Below are 27,605 nucleotides of genomic sequence, written 5' to 3'. Positions count from 1 at the left end.
TTGGAGAATCATGAGTTAATATGTAACTTTAGAATAATGTCTTAACAAATTAACATAATCCATGTTAGTTGTTAATTGTTACTCTACTTGAATCTTAAAAGCCAAGCAGTGTTTATAATAAGATCTAAACTTGTTAGTATTTTATTTTGGCAAGTGATTGAAGTTCTTTTAAAAATTGTGGAAGCAACAAATAATAAAAATTGAAGAATTTTTTGTATGTCCAATGACATTTAGAAAAAATTATATCTTTTAGAAGCATTAACAATACAAGCAAAAAGTGGGAGATTAATATGCCATCAGTAATCCCACCAAAAAAATACCTTTTAAAAAAGAATCATGTTATAAATGCTGTTTTAGAATATATTTAGTGGTTTGTACTTTTGGTGGTATACTTAGAAAATAGGTTTTCATGTTTTGATCTAAATCCCCAAAAGGAATAATATGGCCACGTTTGGGGATCATGACAATTTTTTTCTCCTTATATCTGTTGTTTTTATTTGGCTTGTGCCAGAAATGTTTTACAATTTGCAAATCGTTGTGATACATAAGCCTTTTTAAATTAAATTTTTTTAAGAAGCTTCTTCTTAAACCTTTAACATCAAGAATATAGTTTACATCTAGAAATGTAGTGGTGCAGTGTTTTCTTTGTAGCCTTTTTTTGTTGTACTTTGAAAATGGACTTCAGTTGTAGCTGTTAGTAACAGGAGTAAACTGGAGTACATTGTAGAAAGGGGAAATCTGGAAATAACAATTTTATTGAAATTCATTAGGAAACATACCTTTTCCTGTTGAAGAAGGCTTTAAATGGTGAAATAAAGAAATGGGTGTTTTTCTGAATTTTAAAGGCTTAATTTCTTTTTTTTTTTTTTTTTTTTTTCTTTTGAGACAGAGTCTCACTCTGTTGCCCGGGCTAGAGTGAGTGCCGTGGCGTCAGCCTAGCTCACAGCAACCTCAAACTCCTGGGCTCAAGCAATCCTACTGCCTCAGCCTCCCGAGTAGCTGGGACTACAGGCATGCACCACCATGCCCGGCTAATTTTTTCTATATATATTTTTAGTTGTCCATATAATTTCTTTCTACTTTTAGTAGAGACGGGGTCTCGCTCTTGCTCAGGCTGGTCTCGAACTCCTGACCTCGAGCGATCCACCCGCCTCGGCCTCCCAGAGTGCTAGGATTACAGGCGTGAGCCACCATGCCCGGCCAAGGCTTAATTTCTTCTTCTGTTTTTTTCCAGGACATGGATCACGGGTATATTAATTTCTTAATATATATTGGCCATTCTTAATCTGTGATCATGCCCAAAGTTTTCCTCCCTTAAATACATTCTGGGTGTGTTCTATTAAAATAATATATGAAACTCTTATTTTAAGACACTTATAGTTAAGCATAGAATGAGGTTAATCCAAAAGGTGCTTCTAAGAACATGAGAATATGAATTCTGTAGTAGTTTTCAGGTAAAAACTAAGGATGGTTATGGTTCCTAGATCCGCTTTTTTAAATCCTCTTTTCCCAAGTTTTTTGGGAGGGTGCAGGTAGTGGAGCTTGAGACTAGAGACTGAAAACAGCATGGGTTAAGATTTATATATGTATTTTACTAACACATCCTTAAGGATGGCATCTTTTACAGTTATTTTGTTTGTCTTTTCTAACTTGCTGTGAGCAGTACTGAAAAGGGAGTAGTAGATAAGGTGAAAATAATAAAAACAAAATACTAAGAGATAGCATGTGAAAAAGGAGGTTAATTTGGGATGATGAAATATAGGAAACTAATGATTTAAAAAGGGTCAGGTAGGCTGGGCGCGGTGACTCACACCTGTAATCCTAGCACTCTGGGAGGCCAAGGTGGGTGGATCGTTTGAGCTCACGAGTTCGAGACCAGCCTGAGCAAGAGTGAGACCCCATCTCTACTAAAAATAAAAAAAGAAATTATATGGACAGCTAAAAATATAAATATACAAAAATTAGCCGGACATGGTGGCGCATGCCTGTAGTCCCAGCTACTCGCGAGGCTGAGGTAGGAGGATTGCTTGAGCCCAGGAGTTTGACGTTGCTGTGAGCTGGGCTGACCCTATGGCACTCTAGCCCAGGCAAGAGAGTGAGACTCTGTCTCAAAAAAAAAAAAAAAATTAAAAATAAAAAAGGTCAGGTAGTAGTAAATAGGAAAGGGGACTCAAGAGGCCAGTGATAATTCATTAAGTTTTTAACCTAAGTAATTAAAACTTTTTTCAACTCAAAGCAGAAAATCACCCAGAAAAATATTTAGAAATAATTAAAAATATCCTTCCTTTAGGACTAAGTAGTGCTGTTATTTGCTTTTCTGTGGATCTTATAAATCAACCACACTGCCCTATGAGGTGTGAAATAATAACGTGATCTGCTTTAAAGGGACATACCTATATATGCCAGTCTTGCTTCTCTACAATAATCATATATTTGCGTTCCTTTACCAGACACTGATTTAGGTGCTATGCATATAACCGTGAATAGCTCCCCCACTCACCAAGCCAAACACACTTGCTGCTTTTCAAATGTGCCAGACATGATTCCTGTCTCAGGGCCTTTGCACTTACTCTTCTCTTTGCCTGGAATTCTTTTCCCCAGCTATGAACATGCAGAGTTCTCTTACTTGTTCATGTCTTCCCTCTATATCAGCTCCCTCATTGAAGCCTTCTGTCCATCCTATCTAAAATTCAGCATTTCCTTGTCCTAACATTTTTAAAAATTTTATATAAAAAATTTTATTAAAAATTTTTTTTAACTTGTGGCAAAATACACCTAACATAAAATTAGCCTTGACCATTTTTAAGAATACAGTTCAGTTCTAGCCCCAACACTCTATATCTCCCTTTCATGCTTTTTTCCCCCTTTGGTACTATCTAACATAAATTTTCCTTCCTGTTTTGTTTATTGCTGGTCTCCTCCACTAAAATGTAAGCTCCATGAGCTTAGGAATTTTTGTTCATTACTATATCCCCAGCACTTAAAATGGCACATAGTAGGTGACCATAGTAGCTATTTGTTGAATGAATTGTGGGCAATGGTGATGAGGGAAGCAAACAAGTGGTAAAGAGATCAGCTGACTACTTGGCTGAGGCAGGCGAAAGAAAACCTGCACAGTTGATTCTTTACCTTCCCCATCCTGATTACCACTCAGCTTGGCTGCCAAATGCTCAGAAATTTGTTCTCTGCTACTTCCTCAGAGCCTACAGGAGAAGTAAGAGGATGGATGGCCTTGTGAAAATAACACTAAGCTGGAAGTTGGGTCTATTAATTCTTAAATACCTACTAGATGCTTTGTGTATACATCATATCAGTAGGTAGGAGGCCGGAACTTACTGTCTCCATTTACAGATGAGAAAATGGAGATCCAAAGAAGTTAAGTGATTTTTTTTTTTTTTTTGTAATTTTCAACATATATTTATTGATCTTCTACTGAATACTTGGACTATTCTAGACACTGGAGATACAGCAGTGAACAAAACAAAGTCCTGGAGCTTCCATTTCTGTCTTACAAGTAGTAAGTTATAGGATTTAAAATCAGGTAGGGCTGATTTACAAAATCATTTCTTTCACTCTCTCCTTGGTTTTAGGTTCTGCTGTTTATGCTTGGCTGTATGGCTGTGAACAAATAATTTAAACTCTGAGCTTTAGTACTTTTTCATCTATTAAATGGACCCCTGCCTTATAGGGTTGCCTCACGAGATGAAATGACATAATGAATCTGTTTTTTTTAAGCTGTATTATAAATATTGTCATTTCATGTAGATGTCTTATTAATATTTGAATGGCTTGATTGGGGGCCATGAAGTTTCGTTTCGTTTTTGTTTTCTTTCTTCCTTTCTTTCTTTTTTTTTGGAGAGATGCCAGTAGTGATGTGGGAGCGCCAGTAGCTACCTATACCACTATAACTTGGAATCAGATTTCCCTACTGAAACTGAAAGGAAACCCCACAGTTAAAAATTTCAGTATCTTAAAAAAAAGACTTTTTTTTTTTTTTTTTTTTTAAATAGACAGGGTCTTGCTCTGTCCCACAGGCTGGAGTTCACTCTAACAGTGAACTCCCGGGCTCAAGTGATCTTCCCACCTCAGCCTCCCAAGTAGCTAGGACTACATACAGCTCACACGGCCATGCTTGGCTAATTTAAAAAATTTTTTATAGAGATGAGCTCTTGCTATGTTGCTGAGGCTGATCTTGAACTCCTGGCCTCAAGCCATCCTCCTACTTTGGCCTCCCAAAGTGATGGGATTATAAGCGTGAGCCACCACACCCAGCCCCATAATTTCAAGGCATATAAGTTTCAGTTAACTTTTTCATTTTCTTTTTAACAAGCCTGATAATCATTGTTTAATGAAGGGTTGGGAGGATGATGAGCTAGAACTCAAATGTGTGCATGACTCACCCATTTTTTTCTCCCCTTCCCTGGAACTGGAGAATTAAATCAGGAAAAAGGAGGTGGAAACCATACAAGTAAACATTTTGGACTCATTATGTTGAGTCATGATTCAATCCAAAGACAAAATTTAGAGTTTGAGAGAGTCTGAGAATTGAGTCAATATAATAGTTCATTTGGTAATTTTCTTTTTAATTAAAGTGAGCTTTGAGCAACCTGTTTTCAGACAATTTACAAGCATCTCTTTTTAAATAAGAATTGGCATGTTGCTGTATTCTTTGAAGTTGATTTTTAAAACAGCTAATTTGTGGATAGGTTAACTGCTTTTCTGCAAAATTTCCACCTCTAACCTCTTCCACTTCACCGTTACTACCATTCTTTGTGTCTGGAAGAAATCCTCAAATATCTGTTGAAATGCAAATATCTTCAGAGTCTGTGAAGGTCTACATTTTACAGCCATAATAATGATTATGGAATATGTATTGATTCCATCTGGGAGAGAGATGAATGCGTGCAAGAAGAGAAAAGATAGTTGGTATAGAGAAGTGGAAGAGCTTCTGAAATTTAACCTACTTGGAGGGTCATCCCTACCTTTTTTCTTTTTCTTTCATTAAAAAAAATTTTTTTCTTTTTTTTTTTTTTTAAGTAACTAGACTCAAGTCCTAAGCACTACCCTTTAAGGAACCGCTTTAACGCTAATGGTACGTAATCTCCTATTTAGCTAGTTTACAGACTACTCAACAGTTCCAGTTCTTTGGAACATACTTCAGACCTAAAAGTAGGCTGAAAACCTAAGACTGGATAGGAAAGTAACTTCGCAGTGTCCTTCCACGTGCTTTACTTCTGATTAGACTGTAAAAGCTACTGAAGAGCATTTTGACCTAAGTCTGTCTTTCTTTTTTAATCCATTGCCAGCTAGGAACTGTTGACCTAAGTCTTATACTAAAATTAAAACACTGGTGTTTTCTACTCAGGATGCTGAGGGGGGAGGCTTGCATGAGCCCAGGAGTTCGAGCCTGTAGCGCACTATGATCATGCCTGTGAATAACCGCTGTGCTCCAGCCTTGGCAACATAGCGAGACCCCGTCTCTAAAAACAAATACATATATACATACATTAGTGTTATTCTGTCCCAAGTTATTTGGGATTCTTTTTGAACTATTTTTTAGTCATAGGGATAGCTTTTGTCAGTTTGTACATACAGATTTGTTAGTGACTACCACACCCAGTAAGGCTATGAGGTATACAAAAATGAGTAAAAGTCTTTTCCTGTGTAGAAACTCATACTTTAAAGGAGCTAAGAAAGACTTACAAATAACTAAAAGAAAATAGGTACTATAAAAGAGGCACAGTTAAGATGCCCTAGGAGCTGAAAGAGTTCGTAGCAGATTTGAAGCAACAGGTAGCAGAATGCACCTCTAAAAGTGAGTATACTAACAGCAGCAAGAAATGGTACCTAATATTAATAGCAAAGAAGGAGTTGGAATAAACATCAGTCACAAAAGTATACTGGCCTGGGTCAGTGTAAAACTTGGTGGCATTAGAAGACATTGAAGAACTGAAAGTACACTAACATTTATTGAGCTTTTCCATATGCTAGGCAGTGGGCAAGATGCTTTCATTTCAATCCTCAGGGTCATGATGGGTTAAATAGAATTTTCAAACATGTTTTTTTTGTTTGTTTGGGCTTTTTTTTGGAAACAAGGTCTTGCTCTGTGTCCTGTGCTAGAGTGCAATGGTGCAATCAGAGCTCACCACAAACTCAATATCCTGGGCTCAAGTGATCCTACTGTCTTCTTAAGTAGCTAGGATTACAGGCAAGTGCCACCACATCCAGCTAATTTTTTTTTTTTTTTTTTTTAGAGACAGGGTCTCGCTATGTTGCCCAGGCTGGTTTCGAACTCCTGGCCTCAAGTGATCCTCCAGCCTCAGCCTCCCAAAGTGCTGGGATTACAGGTGTGAGCCATTGCGCCCGGCCCAAATATGTTATATGCACTACTTATCAAGAGTAAAGTTTGGTTTTTCAAAACCTGTTAACTAAAAGTTTAAATCCATAACTTTAGATTTTTAAAATCTGTTTTATTCCTGTTAAAGTAAAAGATTCATATATATCAGAGAAAAACACAAAAGGTGAAGTCCTAGAATCCATTTTCCAAATGCTCTGTTCCTAGATAACCACTGCCAAAAATTTAGTGCATAGTTCTTTTTTTTTTTTTTTTTCTATATCGCACTTAAAAAATAGCAAGCAACATTTTCACTTAATGATGGTTTGGATGTCTTCTCATATCAGAACACATAAATGTGTGCCGTTTCTAATTGGTTTTTCATGAACTGGTTAAACTATTGGTTCCTAAAAAGCTTACTTTGGAATATTGCCTTTTTCTGAGGATGGATAAAATTATTCCTTCCTTTTGCTAGTCTGTTATGAGTTCTCTCTTTGCATATAATAAACTGCATTTTCTTTCAAATATGATGTCTAACCTTGATTGACAGTTTTTTTTCCCCAATGTAGGTTAAATCATTAAAATGACAGAATGGGATTTGCACAAAAGAGTTTCATTTATAGCTAGGTTTTCCTAAATATTATACTTATACTATTTGGATTTAAAATTTATGAAATGTTACCTAGTCAAGAAACGTAAGAGACTACAGTTCAATATTGTTTTAAGGACTGCATTGTAAAATAAAAATTATAGAATTCATTTTAATGTTATAAACTAATGTCAATTAAGGCATCAGGTGGTGACCAACCAACTAGAGCTCCTAACTATTCAGCTATTGAAGTATATTTCCTGTGGACCTTCTATGTTGCATTGGTAGAATGCTTTAAGCAATTTAGACTCATGAAGGAAAAGAGAAAATTAGCACAAAAACCTTTAATACAGAGTGTAGGCACTTAGTATATATTAGAATTGGAAATGAAACAATGGACTTTTATCTTTGGACTCTTTTTTATATTGCTAGCCTAAATGCAGTGATGTTAATGAATCATAATTAGTTAAAATACATTAATATTGGGGACAAAAGGGAAATAAATCGAGAAGGTGAACATGAAAGATACGGTGAGAAACAAATACAGTTATTTTGATTTAAACACATACATACTTAGATACCAATGACTGGGTCCAGGTAGGATTAATCAAGTAGAAGTTTTTAGAAAAGAGTTGACTAGCAATTTAGAGGAATAAAACATAAATTAGTTAGAAAGGATTATAGGAAGGAGATGTCTTATTAGGCTCAAAGATAGTATAGAATTTTTAGGAACACAAAGAAAAGTCATTCTTTTTCAGAAGGAAGGCTTTCATTTGGTCAGCTTCTACACTATTGACTTTTAAGGTCAAAATTTCTAATTCCAGGCCAAGGAAAATCCTAACTAAGCAACATCCCAAAATTGAAAAGTCTTTAGTTCCTCATGACCCTAATGTATTGATGACACAATTTTTAATTTTTTTTTTTTTTTTTTTAAAGGAGACTATTTGGAATTGCTCTTCTTTCTTTGGAATTCTAAGTTAGAGTGGAACCATTTTCTTTAGGTATATATTGTTGGGTTTGCTGTGGGTAGCAGAGACTCAGATTGATGACATATTAATAATTTGCTCTAGGATGTCATTGCAAGTTGAACACTTAAGATTTAGAACCTTTATTTACTTGCATAATAATATAAATTGGGAGATCATTCCTGGGAAACCCTTTTTATACCCTAAAAATCCTTAAATAATCACGAAAAAAATGAAAATTAAAAGTGATTCCATTTCTAAATAAGTTTAATTCAAATAACATGTAAAGCTATGTAGTAAATTTTTCTGCTTGGACTCAACTGCTTCTCAAAATTGTTCGTTAAAGTTTAGACTGATCATAAAAACTTATTTTCTTCAGTGCTCTAAAGGCAATCAAATGTAGTAGCTATTAGGGGCATCTGTCTAATAATGTCTCTTGAGAAAGTCTTTGGTAAATGCTGGGAGTGGGAGTAGTTAGTTTCTTTCACAATTTCTTTATTGATCCTTTGCCCTAATGCCAAAATGCAGTCAGCTGAGTCTCCAGCAGAACTTTGATCATTACTGTGTTGGGGTCTTATTTATAGTAAGAAAGATAATAAAAATGGAGAGTGGCAAGTAAATTGAGATCTACCTCTTTTCTAATATGAAAAGACATTCAATGTTTGCTTTCCTTTGTGTCTCTGATTACCAGAAGGGTAGAGAAGTAGAATAGTAGTAATTCAGAAGCTCTTAGTTCTTGTGATGGCAGGAGAATATTATAGACTCATCCCCCAAAAGAAGGAAGACTGTATAACTGCTTCTGACCTGAAATCTCTGTTGGGAATAAAAGAATTTCATATCTACATGGTTTATTACACCATTTCAGGTCTGAGGAATTAGAGGATCTTCTGAATAAAATCATCTCTCCTCCATCTTTTTCTGCCTCCATCATAGTCTGTTCCAGTTGGCCAATATAAGATGACAGTTTTTTTTTTTTTTTTTTTGAGACAGAGTCTCACTCTGTTGCCCAGGCTAGAGTGAGTGCCGTGGCGTCAGCCTAGCTCACAGCAACCTCAAACTCCTGAGCTCAAGCGATCCTCCTGTCTCAGCCTCCCGAGTAGCTGGGACTACAGGCATGCGCCACCATGCCCGGCTAATTTTTTCTATATATATTTTTAGCTGTCCATATAATTTCTTTGTATTTTTTTTTTTTAGTAGAGGTGGGGTCTCGCTCTTGCTCAGGCTGGTCTCGAACTCCTGAGCTCAAACAATCCGCCCACCTCGGCCTCCCAGAGTGCTAGGATTACAGGCGTGAGCCACCGCGCCCGGCCTAAGATGACAGTTTTTAAGGAACAACTTTGCTCATAGATACTTGGAATTATTCTGAGAACAACATAAAATCATCATTTGTTTCCCATGCTGCCTTGGAGGCCTGTAGTATTGCATGCAAGGGAAATTAATTTGACCCGTGGTTCTGAATTACTGTTTTAAAAGTGGAGTTATCTGTCTTTCTTAGACAAATTCAGAGGCCATCCAAAGGTGAAAGTTAAAGGAGAACTAAAAAATAACATCAACTAAAGTAATTTTCAGTGAAAGAAAAAGAGAATGGTAAAAGTATGAAAAACCACAAAACTACACATCCCTATGGGCTAGGCAAAATCCCTTGTTTAAATTAAAAACACATGCTGTGAATAATCTAAGCAGAGGTTGGAACATTTTTTTTAAAAAAGTAAAGGTCCACATAGTAAATAATACAGGCTTTGTGGTCTGTATGGGCTTTATCACAACTACCCAACTTTGCTATTGTGGTGCAAAAACAGCCATAGACAATATATAAATAAATAAGCATGGTGTATTCCAATAACACCTTATTAATATGAACACTAAAATTTGAATTTCTTAGTATTTTTACATATCACAAAATATTCTTCTGATTTTTATTTTGAACCATTTAAAAATGTTTATACCATATGAATTTTGGGATTTTTTTTTTTTTTTTGCTATTTTTTGAAAAATGATATTGGAATTTTGATAGGGATTGAATTGTATCTGTAGGTTGCTTTGCATAACATGAGCATTTTGACAATATGCTTTTGATCCATGAATATAGGATATCTTTCCATTTATTTGTGTCTTCAATTTCTTTCATCAGTATTTTATAGTTTTCAGCATACAGGTCTTTCACCTCCTTGGTTAAATTTATTCCTAAGTATTTTGGGGTTTTTTTGTAGCTATTGCAAATGAGATTGTTCTCCTGATTTCTTTTTTGAATAAGGAATAATAAATGTTTAAACCATTCTTAGCTGGCAGGCCATACAAAAGCAGGTGATGAGTTGGATTTGGCCCATGAGCCATAGTGTACTGTCTTCTGGTACAGAATAAAGGGTTAAATAAGGGTTGTGGAATAAAACCACCAGAGATCCCCTTTTTACCTATAACCTCAGAGTATGTTATGTAAAGGTGGCTTGGTATGGTGGAAAGAGCCTTTGGAGCCAAACTGATTTACTGTTAGTTTACTATTTACTAATACTTTGGGGAATCTTTCCTAATCTGTAAAACTGGGATAATGTCCACACTCACATGGTGGTTCTAGTAGTTAGCTTTTGCTGTATAACACACCATCCCCAAAAGTTAGTGGCCTAAATCACTAAACATCATTCTTACGATTCTGTGTTTGGCTAGAACGTTCTTATGGTCTGGGTTGACCTGGCTGGGACTCGATTGTCTAGGTCCTAGGCCTTACTCACATGTCTGGAGTCTCAGACTGGGGTGGCTAGAGTCTACTTCCATATAACCTATCATTCTTCATGAAGTTAGCCCAAACTTGTTCCCAGGGTGGTAGAAAGGTTCCCAGCAGCAAGAGAGGGCAAGCCCCAATGTGCAAGCACAGTAACAAGCCTCAGCATGCTCTGTTAGTGTTCCATTGGCCAAATCAAGTCACATGAGGAAATCCAGAGTTAATACGGGAAGAGATCAGAGAGGTGTGATTCAGTTCAATAATTGTAACAGTCTGCCACCGTGGTTAATGTTTGTTAAGAGCCCAGCATAGTGCCTGGCACGTAAAGCACTCAATAAATGTTAGATCCTTCCTATACTTGTCAGAGACAAGTGAGGAGTCTTCCAGCTGTGATGACTCATCTTTTTTCTAGCTGGTCTCTAGTTTTCTTATATGATTATTACTTGTTCTTGAGAGTTTGCTATATGTCATTTTGGGGAGATGATGACAATACCAGTAAACTTTTGAGAGTTAACTAGGTACAGGCACTGTTGTAAGCTTTTTAAATGTGCTTTTTTTTTTCCCCCCTAAAGCCAGAGAGTGGGTACCCCTCAAATATGAATGGGCCTCAGTTCCTTGAGAGCATACATGCACTATTTCATTTAATTCCCACAGTAGTGATGTGATAGGTGCTCATTTGCTCATTTTACAGTTGAGGAGCCCATACACAGAGGCTAATTAATTAAAATGTGCCCAAGGTGACAGATGGTGAAATTTTCAAGCACAGGTTGTATCAGAACCACTATGCGTCTGTTTGGGAGGAATAAGTGAATGTGAAAATAATATTAAAGGATAGCAGCTAAGCAGGATTAGAAAATGATAATTGAATGCATTTATCGAACACCCACTATTTTTCACTTTACTTGAGCATTTTATAATTTTTGTCAAAGTGTGGTCAGATTAAGCTATGATCATTCACTTGTAAGAACGATTCAGGTCATACTGTTCAGTGTTTGAAAGTCAGTATTTTCTGATCATTTCCTCAAAGGTAAAAAAGCCTCAATAAACAGATTACCCTGCTGTTTAAATTCTTAACCATCGTCCTTACCAGAGGGTATCTTAATTACTTTACTTGTGTACTCTGAGATATTTAAGCTTTCTTCTTTTCAAATATTTTGCTAAGAGATGAAAGCATGCTATCTAGTGGCAACAAAAGGTGACTGCAGGCATGGGGGAAAATAGGATATCATTTATTTGTTGTTTTTCTATATTTTGATTCAGTTCCCAGGGATGAAAAATGTAATTGTTTATAGCTTTTGTTCTTTGAAGGTGGTAGGGAGTATTCTGAGTTAGTACTTTAAAGTACACATAAAAGCACAAAGGATAACTTTTGATATTTATCAGTGCTATAAAGAAAATAAAATGATGGGATAGAGTCTTGAATCATAGTTTTTGTTTTAGCCGATTAAATTGATTATCTTCTCTGAAAACCATTGTGTTAGATGCAACAGGATAATCAAATATGAGTAAAACATAGTATTAAATTGTTCCCAAGCATCATACTGGTGTATATATTTGTAGTAGGAATAGAGTTTAGTACTGTGCTTTACTCGTATTTGATTATCCCATTGTAAGGGAAGGAGAGGAGTTTCATTTGGCTAGTGATTATATCATTAACATTCAAATGGAATGAATAAAGAACACTGTAATGCCAAATAATTTAGCCCTGCATTAATACTTTGCTATGATTGACCATTAGAGTGGCTGATACTTATATTTTAGTTTTCTCTCCAAAGATATACCTGCATCTTTCTTCATCTCCCTCCATTTAGTGAGTCGGCATATTGATGTAGTTATTATAAATATTCTCTAATAATAGTAAAAAATATTCAGGTTATTTTGTTTGAGCTACCCAAAAGCTATGTGTAAGTAGTTCTTCTAGGTAGAAAAATTTGAGATGGGAATAATAAATATAATTCTGTCATCTTAATTTGTTAGTTGTGTATATAGTAATTTCTTTGTAAATTCTTTCAGCTTTTTTTTTTTTTGCCCAAGTTGTCTGCATCAGCTATTTTTGTACATTGTATTTTAAAATAAAAACAAAAAAAAACAGGCTCTCTCTCTTTTGCCCAAGATAGAGTACAATGGTGTCATCATAGCTCACTGCAACCTCAAACTCCTGGGTTCAAGTGATCTTCCTGCCTCAGCCCTCCTAGGTAGCTGGGACTACAGGTGTGGGCCACCATGCCTGGCTAATTTCTCTCTTTTTTGTAGAGATGGGGTCTTGCTGTGTTGCTCAGGCTGATCTCACACTCTTGGCCTCAAGCAGTCCTCTCACCTCAGCCTGTCAAAGTGCTAGGATTACAGGCATGCACCTCTGCGCCCAGCTGAATTTTTATTTTGAGATATAAATTAAACTGTGACTATTAAGACTACTTTGGGGGGGAGGTTTATACCATTCCAAAATCTCATAAAAGGTTATTTCCATGTCCAGCTTGTCACTGTTATACATTTGTGGCTAACTTAGGCTATGCCCTTATTTTGTGCTTGCCGCTGTTGCACAATCTTGCTTTCACTCTGAAATGTGTTTAAGTTGTGAGCACTTTAAGAAGCCTCTCACTGCCTGGGCTTAAAGCTCTGAAATACCCTTGGGTCAACATAATGGTTCTGTTCCCCCTCACTCTAGAATAGAGTGGAAACTTAGAAAGTATATGGGCTTCAGAGTCAGATAAAGTTTTGGCTGTACCATTACTGGTTGTGTGACTGAGAGCAGATGATTTAAATTTGACCCTGAATTTCATCTTCTAGAAAATGTGTAACTTGCAGAGTTGATTGATATTTTTTATATATATGTATATATGTTATATACTTAATATGGCACACATGAACTCTAATAAGGACCATCTTTTAATCGTCAATCTCCATCCACTACGTCCTCAAATAATAGAGCATAAATTTAATTTAGAATGTTTCTGTACTCTCAAAGACTCTCTAGCTGGATCTTAACTCATGATTCTCTAATCCCCCCCTCCTTTTTTTTTACACCCCAATAATCTGTGGACTTGCTAGAACCAAGAAATGGTAGTAAGTGGATTTGGAAGACAGACCAAGTCTCTGGAAATTTATTAGAAAGTGTTGACATCTTGAGTAACTGAAGTTAAAACTAAATGCCTATTAGAGGGCTAGCCTTGATTAGATCAGCAAGGAATGCTTGTTACTTGTGGTTTGGATGTGGTCAAAGTTAATAGTAGCATTGATAATAACTACTGTAATGTATATGTTTAATATTTGCTACATTCTAAGCAATGTCCCTATGCTATACTGGTTTCTTTCTCCTTAATTCTTCTGTTGGAGAATTGTATTTCTCTCTGTTGGCTTTAAATAAATTAGTCCTTAAATTATTGTAACTCTGTGGGCCCTACCGTGGTCCAACTATTCCCTGTGATGGATTGTCAGAACACTTTAGGTCTCACACGAACTGTAGCTGGGCTCAGGGTGGATTCGTTTACTTTGTTTTTGTCTCATGCCCACCAGCAGCATTATCACTACGTAGGGGCACTCACCTGGGCTCTGCCAGTGAAGACCGTCTTTTTTTCTAACTTGAAGAACCTTGTCACAGATTCCCTGAAAAGCTTCCTTTATCACTTCCTGGAAGCCTAAGTAATACTGTGATCCATGCACGTGGTATCTAAGCTCTCCAAAAGTGGGTCCATTTGATTTCTTTCATATTTTTATGTAGTTCGTGTCACCAAATTACAGAACCTTTTTATCAGTAGGCTACATAATTACCCAACAGGTTTTGATATGACTTCCTGTAGTTGTTCCTCTTTAGAAACACTGGTTTATTTCTACCAGCCAGTGGTGAAAGTCAGCCTGCAGTTCTTTAGACACCGTTTCCGTTGCTACCAACGTAGGATTGGTAACTGAGCCTCTTTTCAAACTTTTCTGTTAGAACAAAAAAAATTTTTTTCCCATTACAGTAAAATAAATGTTAAAATTTTACTATTTTAATGATTTTAATTGCAATTCAGTGGCATTAAGTGCATTTACAGTACACTTAATGTTATATACATTGTATATAGTGTTGTGTAACCATCACCACTATTTCCAGAACTTTTTCATCATCCCAAACAGAAACTCTGTACTAGTTAAGCAATAATCCCCATTCTACCCTTCCTGCAGCTTCTGGTAACCTTTATTCTACTTTCTGTTTCTATGAATTTGCCCTATTCTAGATATTTCATATAAGTGGAATCATATATATATATATATATATATATCCTTTTGTGGCTTATTTCACTGATATTGTTTTCAAGTTTCATCCATGCTGTAGCATATATCAGAATTTCATTCCTTTTTATGTCTGAATGTTCCGTTGTATGTATATACCACATTTTGTTTAACTGTCCATCTGTTCCTGGACACTTCGGTTGATTCCACCTCTTGGCTGTTGTAAATAACACCACTATGAACATTGGTGTACAAGTATCTGTTTGAGTTCCTGTTTTCAATTCTTTTTTCCTTTTTGCAAGCAGGCAAAGTACCAAAGTTTATTAAAGCATAGTTCATTCTGGAGAAGGAACAGGTCAGCCCCTGCGAGTGAAGGGGAGATCCTGTTTTCAATTCCTTTGGGTATATACCTGGAAGTGGAATTGCTTGGTTATATGGCAGTGCTATGTTTAACTCTTTGAAGAATTGCCAAACAGTTTTCCAAGGCAACTGTACCATTTTACATTCCCACCAGCAATGCACTTTTCCAATTTCTCTACATCCTCACCAGCATTTATTGATTTCCATGTTTTTGTTTTGTTTTGTTTTTGAGAACTATGTTGCCCAGGCTAGAGCGCAGTGGCGTCTGGCGTCATCATAGCTCACTGCAACCAACCTCAAACTCCTGGGCTAAAGTGATCCTTCTGCCTCAGCCTCCTGAGTAGCTGGGACTCCAGACATGTGCCACCATGACCGGCTAATGTTTTTACTTTTTGTAGAAACAGTCTTGCTATATTATCCAGGCTGGTCTCAAACTCCTGGCCTCAAGTGATCCTCCTGCCTTGGCCTCCCAAAAGTGCTGGGATTATAATCATGAGCCACTGCACCTGGCCGGTTTCTGTGTTTTTAAAATAGTGAGTGTGAAATTGTATCTCATTGTGGTTTTCTTTTCTTTTTTTTTTTTTTTGAGACAGAGTCTCACTTTGTTGCCCAGGCTAGAGTGAGTGCCATGGCGTCAGCCTAGCTCACAGCAACCTCAAACTCCTGGGCTCAAGCGATCCTCCTGCCTCAGCCTCCCAAGTAGCTGGGACTACAGGCATGTGCCACTATGCCCGGCTAATTTTTCTATATATATATTTTTAGTTGTCCATATAATTTCTTTCTATTTTTAGTAGAGACGGGGTCTCGCTCTTGCTCAGGCTGGTCTCGAACTCCTGACCTTTAGCGATCCACCCGCCTCGGCCTCCCAGAGTGCTAGGATTACAGGCGTGAGCCACCGCGCCCGGCCTCATTGTGGTTTTCATTTTACGTTTTTCTTATGACTGTTGATGCTGAGTATTTTTTCATGTGCTTTTTGCCGTTTTTATCTTCTTTGGAGAAATGTTTATTTGAGTCTTTTTGCTCATTTTTGAATTGGGTTTTGTTTTGTTTTTTGTTTTATTTTTGAGTTAGAAGAGTTTTACATATGTTCTGCCATATCTTTCTGGTTGGATGTTAGGGTAATGTTAGTCTTATGGAATGAGTTTGGAAGTGTGCAATTTTGTGGAAGATTTTGAGAGAATTTATATTAATTCTTTTGTAAGTGTTTGGTAGAATTCACCAGTGAAGCCATCTGTTCCTGGGCTTTTCTTTGTTAGATTTTTGATTAGTGATTCAATTTCCTTGCCAGTTATAGGTCTATTCAGATTTTCTATTTCTTTTTGAGTCAATTTTGGTATTTTATGCATTTCTAGGAATTTGTCCATTTCATCTAAGTTATTCAATTTTTCTGTATACAATTGTTCATGGTATTCTTACAATCTTATTTCTGTAAATCTCCAGTAATGTCCCTACTTTCACTTCTTATTTTAGTAATTTGAGTCTTCTCCTTTTTTCTCAATTCTTTTTAAAAAGCAGATTGAAAAGGACCAAGACTATGATGTTTAAATTTAATTGAATCTGTGTAAGTCTCAGAGTGAGAGTAAATGACTGAAGGTACAAAGATGCTTTGAGGACTTTGGGTTCAACCACATAGTCTGTCTACATTTTGTTGATTCTTAAACCTTAGGATGCTGTGGAACCAGTTGCTTTTTCTTTTAGTTGAGTGTGGTGCAAAGTTCTAGAAGGAAATCCATGGCCCTGATTTTCTGGGTGCCTAACAGCAATATTAGATATTGTAGGAGATACTAAAGATATTCTAAAGCAGAGTATAAACATATGCTAAAATGTACAATAATAAAAATAAATGCTATTATCTTGTAAAAATCTACCAGCTTCCCAAAATAAATTAGCTCTAAATAATACTGCTTTTCTGGAATTTTATGATTGTTTATTTTGGCTGTAACAAAATTTATCTTGAAAAACCAGGCAAAAAAGAGGAATTCATCAGTTTATTGAATTGAAGGAAAGATTAAACAGCTAAGCCTGAGATGGGCAAGGTGCAACTAAGTCTGAGGAAAAACCAAAATAAGAGAACTGATTGCCTCTTGTACTCTTGCCATCTTTCCCTTCTTCTCCTTTACAGGCTTTATCTTCTCTCATTGCATATTGGCTTCCTCCATGTAGCAGGAAATATGGCTGCTGACAGCACCAGAATTTTATGTCTTATAGATTCTGATGGGACAGGGATGATTTTTACCTTCTGGATTCCAAGTTTACAATCTTGGAAAAGATGCTCACTCTGTATCAACTATCTCTGGCTACTGTTTTGTGAAAAAATAGCAGCTCTAATAGCCATGTGGAAGAGGGTAGGGTGTGGGAAGAATGAGGTTCCTAGAAGACTGGGATAGTATGCCCATAATGTATCAAAACTTGTTGATGGTATGGGATGACCAAATGAATGATATAGTGAGTGAAGTGTCTAATCTTTATTTGTGATTTAGTTAGTTAGTTATTTGAGATAGGGTCTTGCTGTGTTGCTCAGGCCAGAATGGAGTGGCCCTATTATAGCTCACTATAGCCTCAAACTCTTGAGCTCAAGTGATCCTCCTGCCTCAGCCCCCCTAGTAGCTGGGACTACAGGCACACGTAACCACATGCACTGGTTTTTAAATTTTTATTTGTCAAGAGAGAGTGTCCCTATGTTGCCCAGGCTGGTTTCAAACTCTTGGCTTCAAGCGATCCTCCCAACTCATCCTCCCAAAGTGCTGGGATTATAGGCATGAGCCACCACGCTCAGCCCAAAGTGTCTATCTAATCTTGAACCACTTTTTCTCAGAGAATGATGATGTAGCCCATTGATAGATATTTTGTGCTTAGAATAGTCATAGTTAATAAAACCTCCCCCAGGATTGCATAAGAGTTGTAGAGGTGCTATAGATGTAATTCCAGCAATGTTTTCTCTTTTTTTAAAATTGACTTCCTATTATATCTTTAAAAAAAAATTTTTTTTCTTTCTTTCTCTTTTTAATTTGTCCTTTTTCAGGTCCAGGATTCAGTCCAATATATCTTGCAGCTCTTTTTTTAGAGCAACTTTATTAAGACATATTTCATGTATCATAAAAGTCACCCATTTAAAATGTACAGTTCAGTGGTTTTTTAGTATATTCCTAGGGTTGTACAGTGCTCATCACAATCTAATTTTAGAACATTTTTAACACCCCAGAAAGAAACCTTTGCCCATTAACAGTCACTGCACACTGCCCATTGCCCCTGTGCACTGACAATTGGCACAGTAGAAATGGGATTAAGGACTATTTTAATTATGGTTGAATGGGCCTAAAATTGCAGCCCATAAAATCCAGATAGAGTTTGCAGAGTAAAGGAAGCCAGAATAGGGGTAATAGAGTCAGTGAATAGGAAGCTTTCCAAAGGTCAGAAATCACAACAAAAGTTATGGTAAGAACAACAAGGTTATGGTCTGGAGAATTTGAGAATTTAAAATATTGGATGCTTTGAAACTCTATAAGGCCTAATCTGTATAGTAACAGATTATGCCAATATAGGTAGTCCCCAGGTTAAGGTCAACCTGACATCCAGCATTCCGTACTTATGAATGGGCTCCCAAGCCTCCCCATAAGAAAAATTTGTAATTAAATAATTAAATTGATAATTCGGGAACTAGTTTCTTCAATGCATGTAAACAAACCCTCCTGGCATAAGCGGTTTGTTGGCACAGCGTCTTTATGCTAGTGGCTAGTCTCATTGTTTATAGCATCTCTTATGTACAGTATCCCTTTTGTCTTAATTTTTATTTGATTTTGTGAGCCTTTATTTACCCTTATAGCCATGCCTCCAAAGCAGAAGTCCACTGCAAGTCCAGGTGAACCTGCAGTGAAGAGAAAGGTGATTATAATGAAAAAGGAAGTAGAAATAACTATTTGGAGAAAGGCCAGATGCCATCATTCATTGGGAGAGTGTTAGGTTTCAGTTGCTTAACTATGGGAGCAATTAGAAAGGATAAAGTGAGAGTAATGGAACATGTGACAGGCAGTGCTCCAATGAAAGTACATCAATTACAACTAAGTGGTATAGTAGACTAATTATTGAAATGGAAAGGTTATTACTGATTTGGTTAGAAGATCAAAATAAGTATAACATTCCCATTGGCCTAGCGTTGATACATTAGGTAAGTGTTAATCTTTAATATTCTTTTTTGAAATTTCTCCTGTTTCGTATTTAAACTTTTTGTATGCGTTTGTTTTTATGTTCTGCTTGTTTGAATTAGAAGAAAGAGCACAATAGCTTCTGTAACTTCTTACAGTATAGGGGCATTATTATTACAATATTACACTGTATCACCACATTTGAGCCATTGTAGTATTATTATTACCATATATGCACTGTTCATCACGGATCTGAGTTACATACAAATCTGACCTAAAGACATTCTCAAGAACATCTGTCATCCATAACCTGGGGACTGCCTGTATTTAATTTTCTAAGCAGTTACTTTATTTAAAAATATAATTGCTGGGCCAGGCTCTGTGGCTCACACTTGTAATCCTAGCACTCTGGGAGGCCGAGGTGAGTGGATTGGTTGAGTTCAAGAGTTGGAAACCAGCCTGAGCAAGAGCAAGACCCTGTCTCTACTAAAAAATAGAAAGAAATTAGCTGGACAACTAAAAATATATAGAAAAAAAATTAGCCGGGCATGGAGGCACATACCTGTAGTCCAAGCTACTTGGAAGGCTGAGGCAGAAGGACTGCTTGAGCCCACGAGTTTGAGGTTGCTGTGAGCTAGGCTGATGCTATGGCACTCTAGCCAGGGTGACAGAGTGGGACTCTGCCTCAAAAAAAAAAAAAAAAAAAAAAAAATATATATATATATATATATATATATAATTGCTAAGAGAAACAGACATTTTCACAATAGTAGTTGGAGTCTTCAGTACCCCACTCTAATAATGAATAGAACAACCAGACAGAAAATGAGTAAGGAAATAACAGGACTTGAACAACACAATAAACCAACTAGATCTAACAGATATGCAGAACACTCAACCCAATAACAGAATGCACATTTTTCACAAGTGCACATGGGATATTCTCTAGGATAGACCATATGTTAGGTCACAAATTTCTTCTCATTGAATAATTTTTTTTTGCCCATGAATGGGAGCACATCTTGCTGGATTTTAAAAGATAGATTATCTGTATTAGGGTTTTCCAGAGAGATGCAACCAATAGGATATATATGAGGGGGGGGATACAAGAGGAGATTTTTTTTTTAGGAGAAATGGCTCATGTGATTATGGAGGCTGAGTCATACAATAGGCTATCTGCAAGCTGGAGAACTGGGGAGGCTGGTAATGTGGCTCAGTCCAAGTTCAAAGGCCTCAGAACCAGGGAAGCTAGTGGTATAACTCTCAGTCTGAGCCTGAAGGCCTGAGAACTCAGGGGCTGCTGGTACAAGTGCCAGAGTTCAAAGGCTAGAGAAACTGGCGTTCTGGTGTTTTTAAGGGCAGAAGGAGAAGGGCACCCCAGCTCCAGGAAAGAGTGAATTCAGGTTTTCTCTGCCTTTTTGTTCTATCCGGCCCTGAGCCGACTGGATGATGCCCACTCACATTTAGAGTGGATCTTTCCCTAGTCAGTCCACTGACTCACGTACCAATCTCCAGAATCACCCTCATAGACACACTCAGAAATAATGCTTTAGCCAGCTATCTAGGATCCTTTAATCCAGTCAACACCTGAAATTAACCATCACAGTATCATACAGAGTATCTTCTCTGAACACAAGATGAAGTTAGCAATCATTAACAGAAGGAAAACTGGAAAATTCACAAATTTGTGGAAATTAAACAACACACTCTTAACCAATGGATCAAAGAAGAAATTGCACTGGAAACTAGAAAATACTTAGAAATGAATGAAAACAAAAACACATCATACCAAAATTTATGAGATGCAACTAAAGCAACGCTAAAGGAGGAATTTTTATCTATCAATGCTTACATTAAAAAACAAGAAAGATCTCAAACCAACAACCTAACTTTACAACAAAAGAACAAACTGAATCCAGAGCTACCAGAAAGCAGGAAATAATAAAGAATATAATTTCTAAGAATCTTGATAAATTGAACTTTAAAATATTATGGTTTTAAATTATTTGCTTATATTGGAAGTTACAGGTTTTCTTTTTGGTTAAATTGTTTATGTCAATCTGCCATAGTCTCTACAAAACAAAATAACTTCACTTTTTCAAAATAATTAGATTGTTCTGAAATGTTTGGTTGTAAAATAATCAAATGATTTGCATTTTTAAATATACAATTTCATTTCAGGTTACAGTGTAGGATTTTGGAAGTCTTCCCTCCATCACATCAAAATGGTTTTGCTAATGGACATGTTAGCAGTATAGACGGAGAAACTATTATCATTAGTGATAGTGATGATTCAGAAACACAGAGCTGTTCTTTTCAAAATGGGTAAGTGATTTTTATTTTTTAAATTATCATATTGACTAATGATATTCCTTGAAATATTTTTTTCTTCATCCCTCTCTTCTTTCCTTCCTTTCTAGTCATACTGTGGTTAACTACCCACCTAAACAATTGGGTTTGACAACAGATGTTAGAATTTCCCAAATTGAAACTTAACTAGTTAACTCTAATCAGCTGCTGAAGAGCAGTTTAAGCTAACTGCTTCAGTTATATCTATACATTTTTGTTTACTTGAGAAAATGCATTCTGTACTTTAATTATTAATACTTAACTTGCTTTATGTTGTACATGGTAAAGAAACTCTGTAACCACCTAAAATTCAGTCAGTTGATGGCCTGTATCAGCTGAGTGCTGTTGGACAAAAATATTACAAACATATAAATATGTAATTTAAAATTTCAGCTAAGTCTTCAACTGATTAAAAGGCCTTTTACATATCTTAGCTCAGCAACCCTTTCTGTTCTCCACAACAGCTATTCTAAATCTTTACTCCTCTATTCTTTTCCCTTTTAGGCATCTCAAACTTTAAAATGCCTTCTCCAGCCTGTCTTGTGTCTTTCTTGCCTTTGTATATTTAGTGAACAGTTCCATGATATTCAGATAAGAAACCTGAGGCCACTCTTAACTACTACTCTTGATTACTTTGCTCCTGAAATACTAGTGTCTATCAAGTTCTGTCTTTTCAGAACTGTGTGGTTCAAGTTCTCATTTTGTCTTACATGAACTAGTGTAGCTGTAACTAGCATTTGAGAATTGACTATGATCAGGCATTGTACTAAGTGCTTTCTATGCATTTTTGTCAGTTCTGGAGGAGTGTTGTTATGTAACAAGGAAGAACCTGAAACTTAGGAAGGTTAATTGGCTTTGTTCAAGGTTATCTGACTAGCACATTGCCTGACAAAATAAATGATATTTAGGTGACTGAATGAAACATGACATAATCCTGTATAATAAGTCTTTTGGCTCATCTCATTTTTTTTCTTGAGCTGCTACGATTAAGCAGAAAAATAAATTACTATATCACTTGTCTGTGTCTTTCATTAAGTACAGGGTATGGGATACAAAATCAGTGAGTATTGTGCTAGTTAATATATGTCCTTTAGCACGTCCAACAGTAGTTCATGTATTTTGTTTGGACTGTGTCAAAGGTTGTAACCCTTAAATGGAATTAGTTATAAGTCAGGTGAGTGTACACATAGGTAAAGATATAAGTAAAAATGCAAGTATTAATTAATAATAAATAGAAATAAATTTTCTTATTCTCATATTAATTTTTTAGAATACTTTTTGAAAATTTTAATCCAAGATAAAAAAAAATCCCAGTCTTAAAGGATTAAGCACAGATTTTTGTATATAAAAGATATTTTTAAAAATTGGTGTTTAAATGTGGTAAGCATTTATTTATCTGAATTTTTTCATTTTAAAATGGCTTATCATTTAAGGTTATTTTGCAGTAACTTTTAATATACTCTTCTAATTCTTTTAGGTGCTGTGAGGTGCCTTGAGATGAGGAATGTCTAGATTCTTAGGGTCAAACTGTGGTACATCTATACAATGGAATATTTTTTAGCAGTAAAAAGAAATGAGCAAGAAAGCCATGAAAAGACATGGAAGAAACTTAAGTGCATATTACTAAGTGAAAGAAGCCAATCTGAAAAGGCTACATACTGTATGATTTCAACTATATGACATTCTGGAAAAAGCAAAACTATGGAGACAGTGAAAGGATAAGTGGTTGCCAGGGGTTTCAGGGAAGAAGGGATGAATAGATGGAGCACATTTCTAAGGCATTGAGACTATTCTGTACAATATAGTAGTCTCTCCTTATCCATGGGGGATACGTTTCAGGACCCCCAATGGATTCCTGAAACCATGGACAGTACCAAACCTTATATATACTATGAATTTCTTTTTTCTTCACTGTTTTAGAGGTAGAAGATTCATTCTTACCATAGATCTTAGCAACTTGAACATATGATTTTTTTTCTTTCCTTATTAATTCAAGAACTTAAGCTTTTTTACTTAAAGTACTTCTCTTTGGGATATCTGATTGCCACCATCACTACTCTTGCACTTTAGTGCCATTTCTTAAGTAAAACAAGGGTTACTTGAACACAAGCACTACAATACCTTGACAGTCAATCTGATTACCAAGATGGCTACCTAAGTGACTAGTGGACAGGTTTAAAATTGGGTTCTTTGTCTTTTTGTTGTTGAGTTGTAGTTTTTTAATATATTCTGATCAGAGTTTAAAAAATAAAATATTCTGATACATTTGGGAGAGCATATTGATTTTTTTTTTTTTTTTTTTGAGAAGGAAAGAGTTGTTTATTAACTTGCCAGCATATGAAGAGGTTGGCAGACTCCCATGTCAAAGTACCAACGTCCTCCATATTGGTTATTTTTTATCTGTAAACAAATTTTATTTTAAAAATTGGCTCCTTGGCTATTATTTAATAGTACTAGATAAAAGTTTGGACTGTATTTTAGAGGCAGTAATTTGCATCCTATAGAATTGAGGTAAAGAGGTTTAGAGTTTTGTCTCCTCATCTTGCTCTCTGAAATTTTACTCTATGTGTTGTGTATCTGCTCTCAGTTATTCTTTCTTTACACTTCTCTTAATGTTTGCCCTTTAAGAATGAGGTTCAGCAATGTTATATCCACTATTGTGCCTTTCCCTCAAAAGTTACTAATAGATTTAAAGAAAATGTATATGTGAAAATCTTCACAACTTGGTGAGACCCTAGTATGTGTAATTACTTGATAGAAGTTTCTCATTAACAGCCAAATAATGAAGTTGATGTACAATCACAAATTCTCTGAAAACTGAACTAAGTTGATAATCGTGAGTAAAATATTCACTAGTTCACCATCTGATTAGAATAGCCAGCTGTGCCAAGTATAGGTGAGTTTTGCTTTTAAGATTTGTAAAAGAAACTAAATATGGTATTTATAGCAAGTCAGATTAGTATGTAAATGACATTTTCTAATAATATACCCTGCCATTGTGATTTAAAGCTATCAGTCAGGCTACTTTTTATCCTTTACAATGGATCAAAGTTTTGTGGAACCATATCTAAATAGATATTATTTAAAGTTGAGGGTATAGTATAAAAAATTATTATCCCAGCCTGAAAATAGTACATGAGTAAAATACATTTTTGGTGAGGTCTCCTATCCTACTGGTGATTTGCAGGAGCACAGGCATAACTAATTATTTTAGGAAACTTAGGAAGAATAACTTCACTAATTGTTAGTAAGATAATGGAGTCGGAGTGTTATTTTTAAAGTGCACCTAATTATTTTGCTATTTGTAGTTCCATGCATGAAGACTTAACGTGTGAAAAATAACGTTAGCATTTTATATTTCAAAAAAATATATACCTATGCCCACCTCAGCAGTACACATACTAAAATTGAAATGATAGAGAAGATTAGCAGGGCCCCTGAAAAGAAACTTAAAAAAAAATATGTATACATGACTATAAGTAACCATCTGTGCTGGAAGCCTAATCATTTAGTGGATTGTCATGGCAGAATAGTTATAGTGAACATAACTTGGTAATTTCTCTTAAAAAAACACCTTTATGTTGAAAGTATAATTTTGTGGGTTTTTTGTCATGCTGATATAGAAAATTTTATAATATTTTACCTCTTTATTTTCAAATGTTCATAGTATAGCAGCAAAAACTATTTCCGTTATGGCAAAACAAAAGTAGAATTAAAATTTACATATATAACTAGGCTTATTGAAATATACATTTATAAAATAAAAGATCAAATTTTCTTGTGAGTAAGTAATTGGAACACTGATCTGATTTTATAATATTTGATGTTGGCTTGTTATTGTAGAACTAAAACCAAGCCTGCACTTGTTGGTAATAAAATCAGTTTACTTGATGATAAAATGGTGAATCACAGTCATGATTGAAATTAGGAGATTTAACTTAATGTTCAGCTATTTAGGCCTAGGCTTTGGGTAGCAAGAAAGGAAAATGATTAAAATGTAAGTTCTTTTTAATATTATCCTTGAAGTTCCTATCTTGAAGGTAAATCCATATTATAAGAAGCAGTTTTTGTTGGTCTCATAATTCTACCTCCTTGGAAAGAATCCAATTAGGATTTTATTCTATACAAAATTCTGTATAAGGATTATGGCAAAGCCCCAGTAAGAATATTTTCACTGATTAGAAAAAAGGTTTCTATTGATTTATCATCACAAATGAATTTCATGGCACAGCAAGAAAAGAAAAAGATAATTGTTTATACATATACACCCCTATTTTGTAGCCTTAAATCCATTAAGATACAATTCACATCAGAGTTTCCTAGTCTGTGTACCAATGCCTCAACACTGTTGGAATCTAAATTTTTTGGAAATGACTACCCAAATTTTGTTTTTCTCTGTTAGTATATTAATTATTTTTTAATTTACTAAAATATGGGGAAAATAAATTATTTTGTTATATAATTCATTATGTATAAATATATACTTTATTTATATATAATTATTTGTTGACACTAGTAATAATCTTTTAAGTGCAATCTATTGATCAGTCTCTTATGTATAAAATGGTAGGGATTAATTGCTAAGTTGGCATCTCTTGAAAAAGTATTATGTTAACTCTTAAGTCTGTTATTCTTAAACTGCTGAGTTTTATTCATTAAAACTCATTTTCTTTTTCCTATATTTCAAGAAACTCTTACTGAGAACTCCCAGCAGTGCTTCTGTCTGAACACTTAGAGTTCTCTTTTTGATCTGTTCTCTTGGAATAGGCTTTTCAAACTGCAGTTTACAGCCCAATGTAGGTTGTGAAACTAACTTAAGGAACTTTAATAGAATACAAAATATTAGACAGCATTCCATATGTGTATACTGGGTCTCAGTGTAAAGATACTTGAAGATACTTGACCCCCCAAATTGGAATTTGATGCTATTTTAGGTATAAAACCTGGTTTTACTTGTTTGTGTCATATATCTCTTTTGTGTTGAACCTCTCCCCTGCCTTGCGTGAACTGTATTTTTATCACTCTGACTATATCTTACTCTCATTACCAATGCTTCTGTTTATCATCTTTTTTATATCATTTTCTTCTCTTCTCTATAACCCCCACTTATATCCTCTTCACATTCATAGAGGTGGCATGCATTCCCAGAGGTAGCATTTTTAGAATCCCACCTCTTGTGTCTACTGCCACCACTACCATTTAAGTCCACGCTGCCATCAGTTCTTACAAGCTTTCTAACTAGTGTCCCTGTTTGCGTTCTTGCCCCATAGTCTGTTCTCCACATAGAAACCAGAGTGATCCTTCTGAAGTGTAAGTTAATCATTATCATCCCATTATTCAAAATACTGGCTTTACTCAGGATAAAATCCAAAGCCCTTAATGATGGCCTGTAATCTCACCCTGCTACTGCCTCTGAATCTTCTTTCATTCTCCTTATTCATTTGGCTTCTTGTGCAAACTGTGCACACTCAGGGTCTTTTCTGTCTTCCTTTAAACTCATTTCCCCAAGATTTTCACATAGATTGCTCCTTTGCATTTTTTTTTTCAGATCTCTGCTTAAATATCAACTTCTTGGAAGGCCCACCTGGTTAGCTTAATCAAGGATCATTATCCATATAAAATAGTGGCTCCCCTACCCTCTGTTCATTTCACAGCACTTAACCACCTATCATGTTGTATATTTTTTTGTTTGCCTGTATCTCCCCACTGTGTTTGTTTTGTTGACTACTGAATCTTCATTATTTAGAGTAGTATCTGGCACATTGTGGGCTCTTAGCTATTGAGTGAATGAATGAATGACTATACCCTCAAAGGGAAGAAAAGATGAGAAGTTGGTGGGGATGGCGATTAAACATGTAGCCTCTTTGCTAATTAAAGTACATTATCTCCATTTTTGCTCTTGGATTGTAATAGCTATGAAAATGAAAGTTTAAAAGCAAAT

The 27,605-nt window shown here is 35.7% G+C and overlaps 1 protein-coding gene across 2 annotated transcripts in view; it reads left to right on the top strand.

Annotated features, from left to right (window-relative positions):
- Positions 1-27,605, top strand: part of BAZ1A (bromodomain adjacent to zinc finger domain 1A) — an 89,464-nt gene that overhangs the window by 11,895 nt on the left and 49,964 nt on the right. For both annotated transcript variants that reach the window (XM_069486476.1, XM_069486468.1), the window contains exon 4: positions 21,497-21,640. In XM_069486476.1, coding sequence (XP_069342577.1) covers positions 21,497-21,640 — 144 coding nt within the window. The remainder of the gene's footprint in view (positions 1-21,496; positions 21,641-27,605) is intronic.

Source organism: Eulemur rufifrons, chromosome 2, assembly GCF_041146395.1.
Source record: "Eulemur rufifrons isolate Redbay chromosome 2, OSU_ERuf_1, whole genome shotgun sequence".
NCBI lineage: Eukaryota > Metazoa > Chordata > Mammalia > Primates > Lemuridae > Eulemur > Eulemur rufifrons.
Note: the sequence above shows the minus strand (reverse complement) of the source record. Positions and strands in the feature narration are given on the sequence as shown.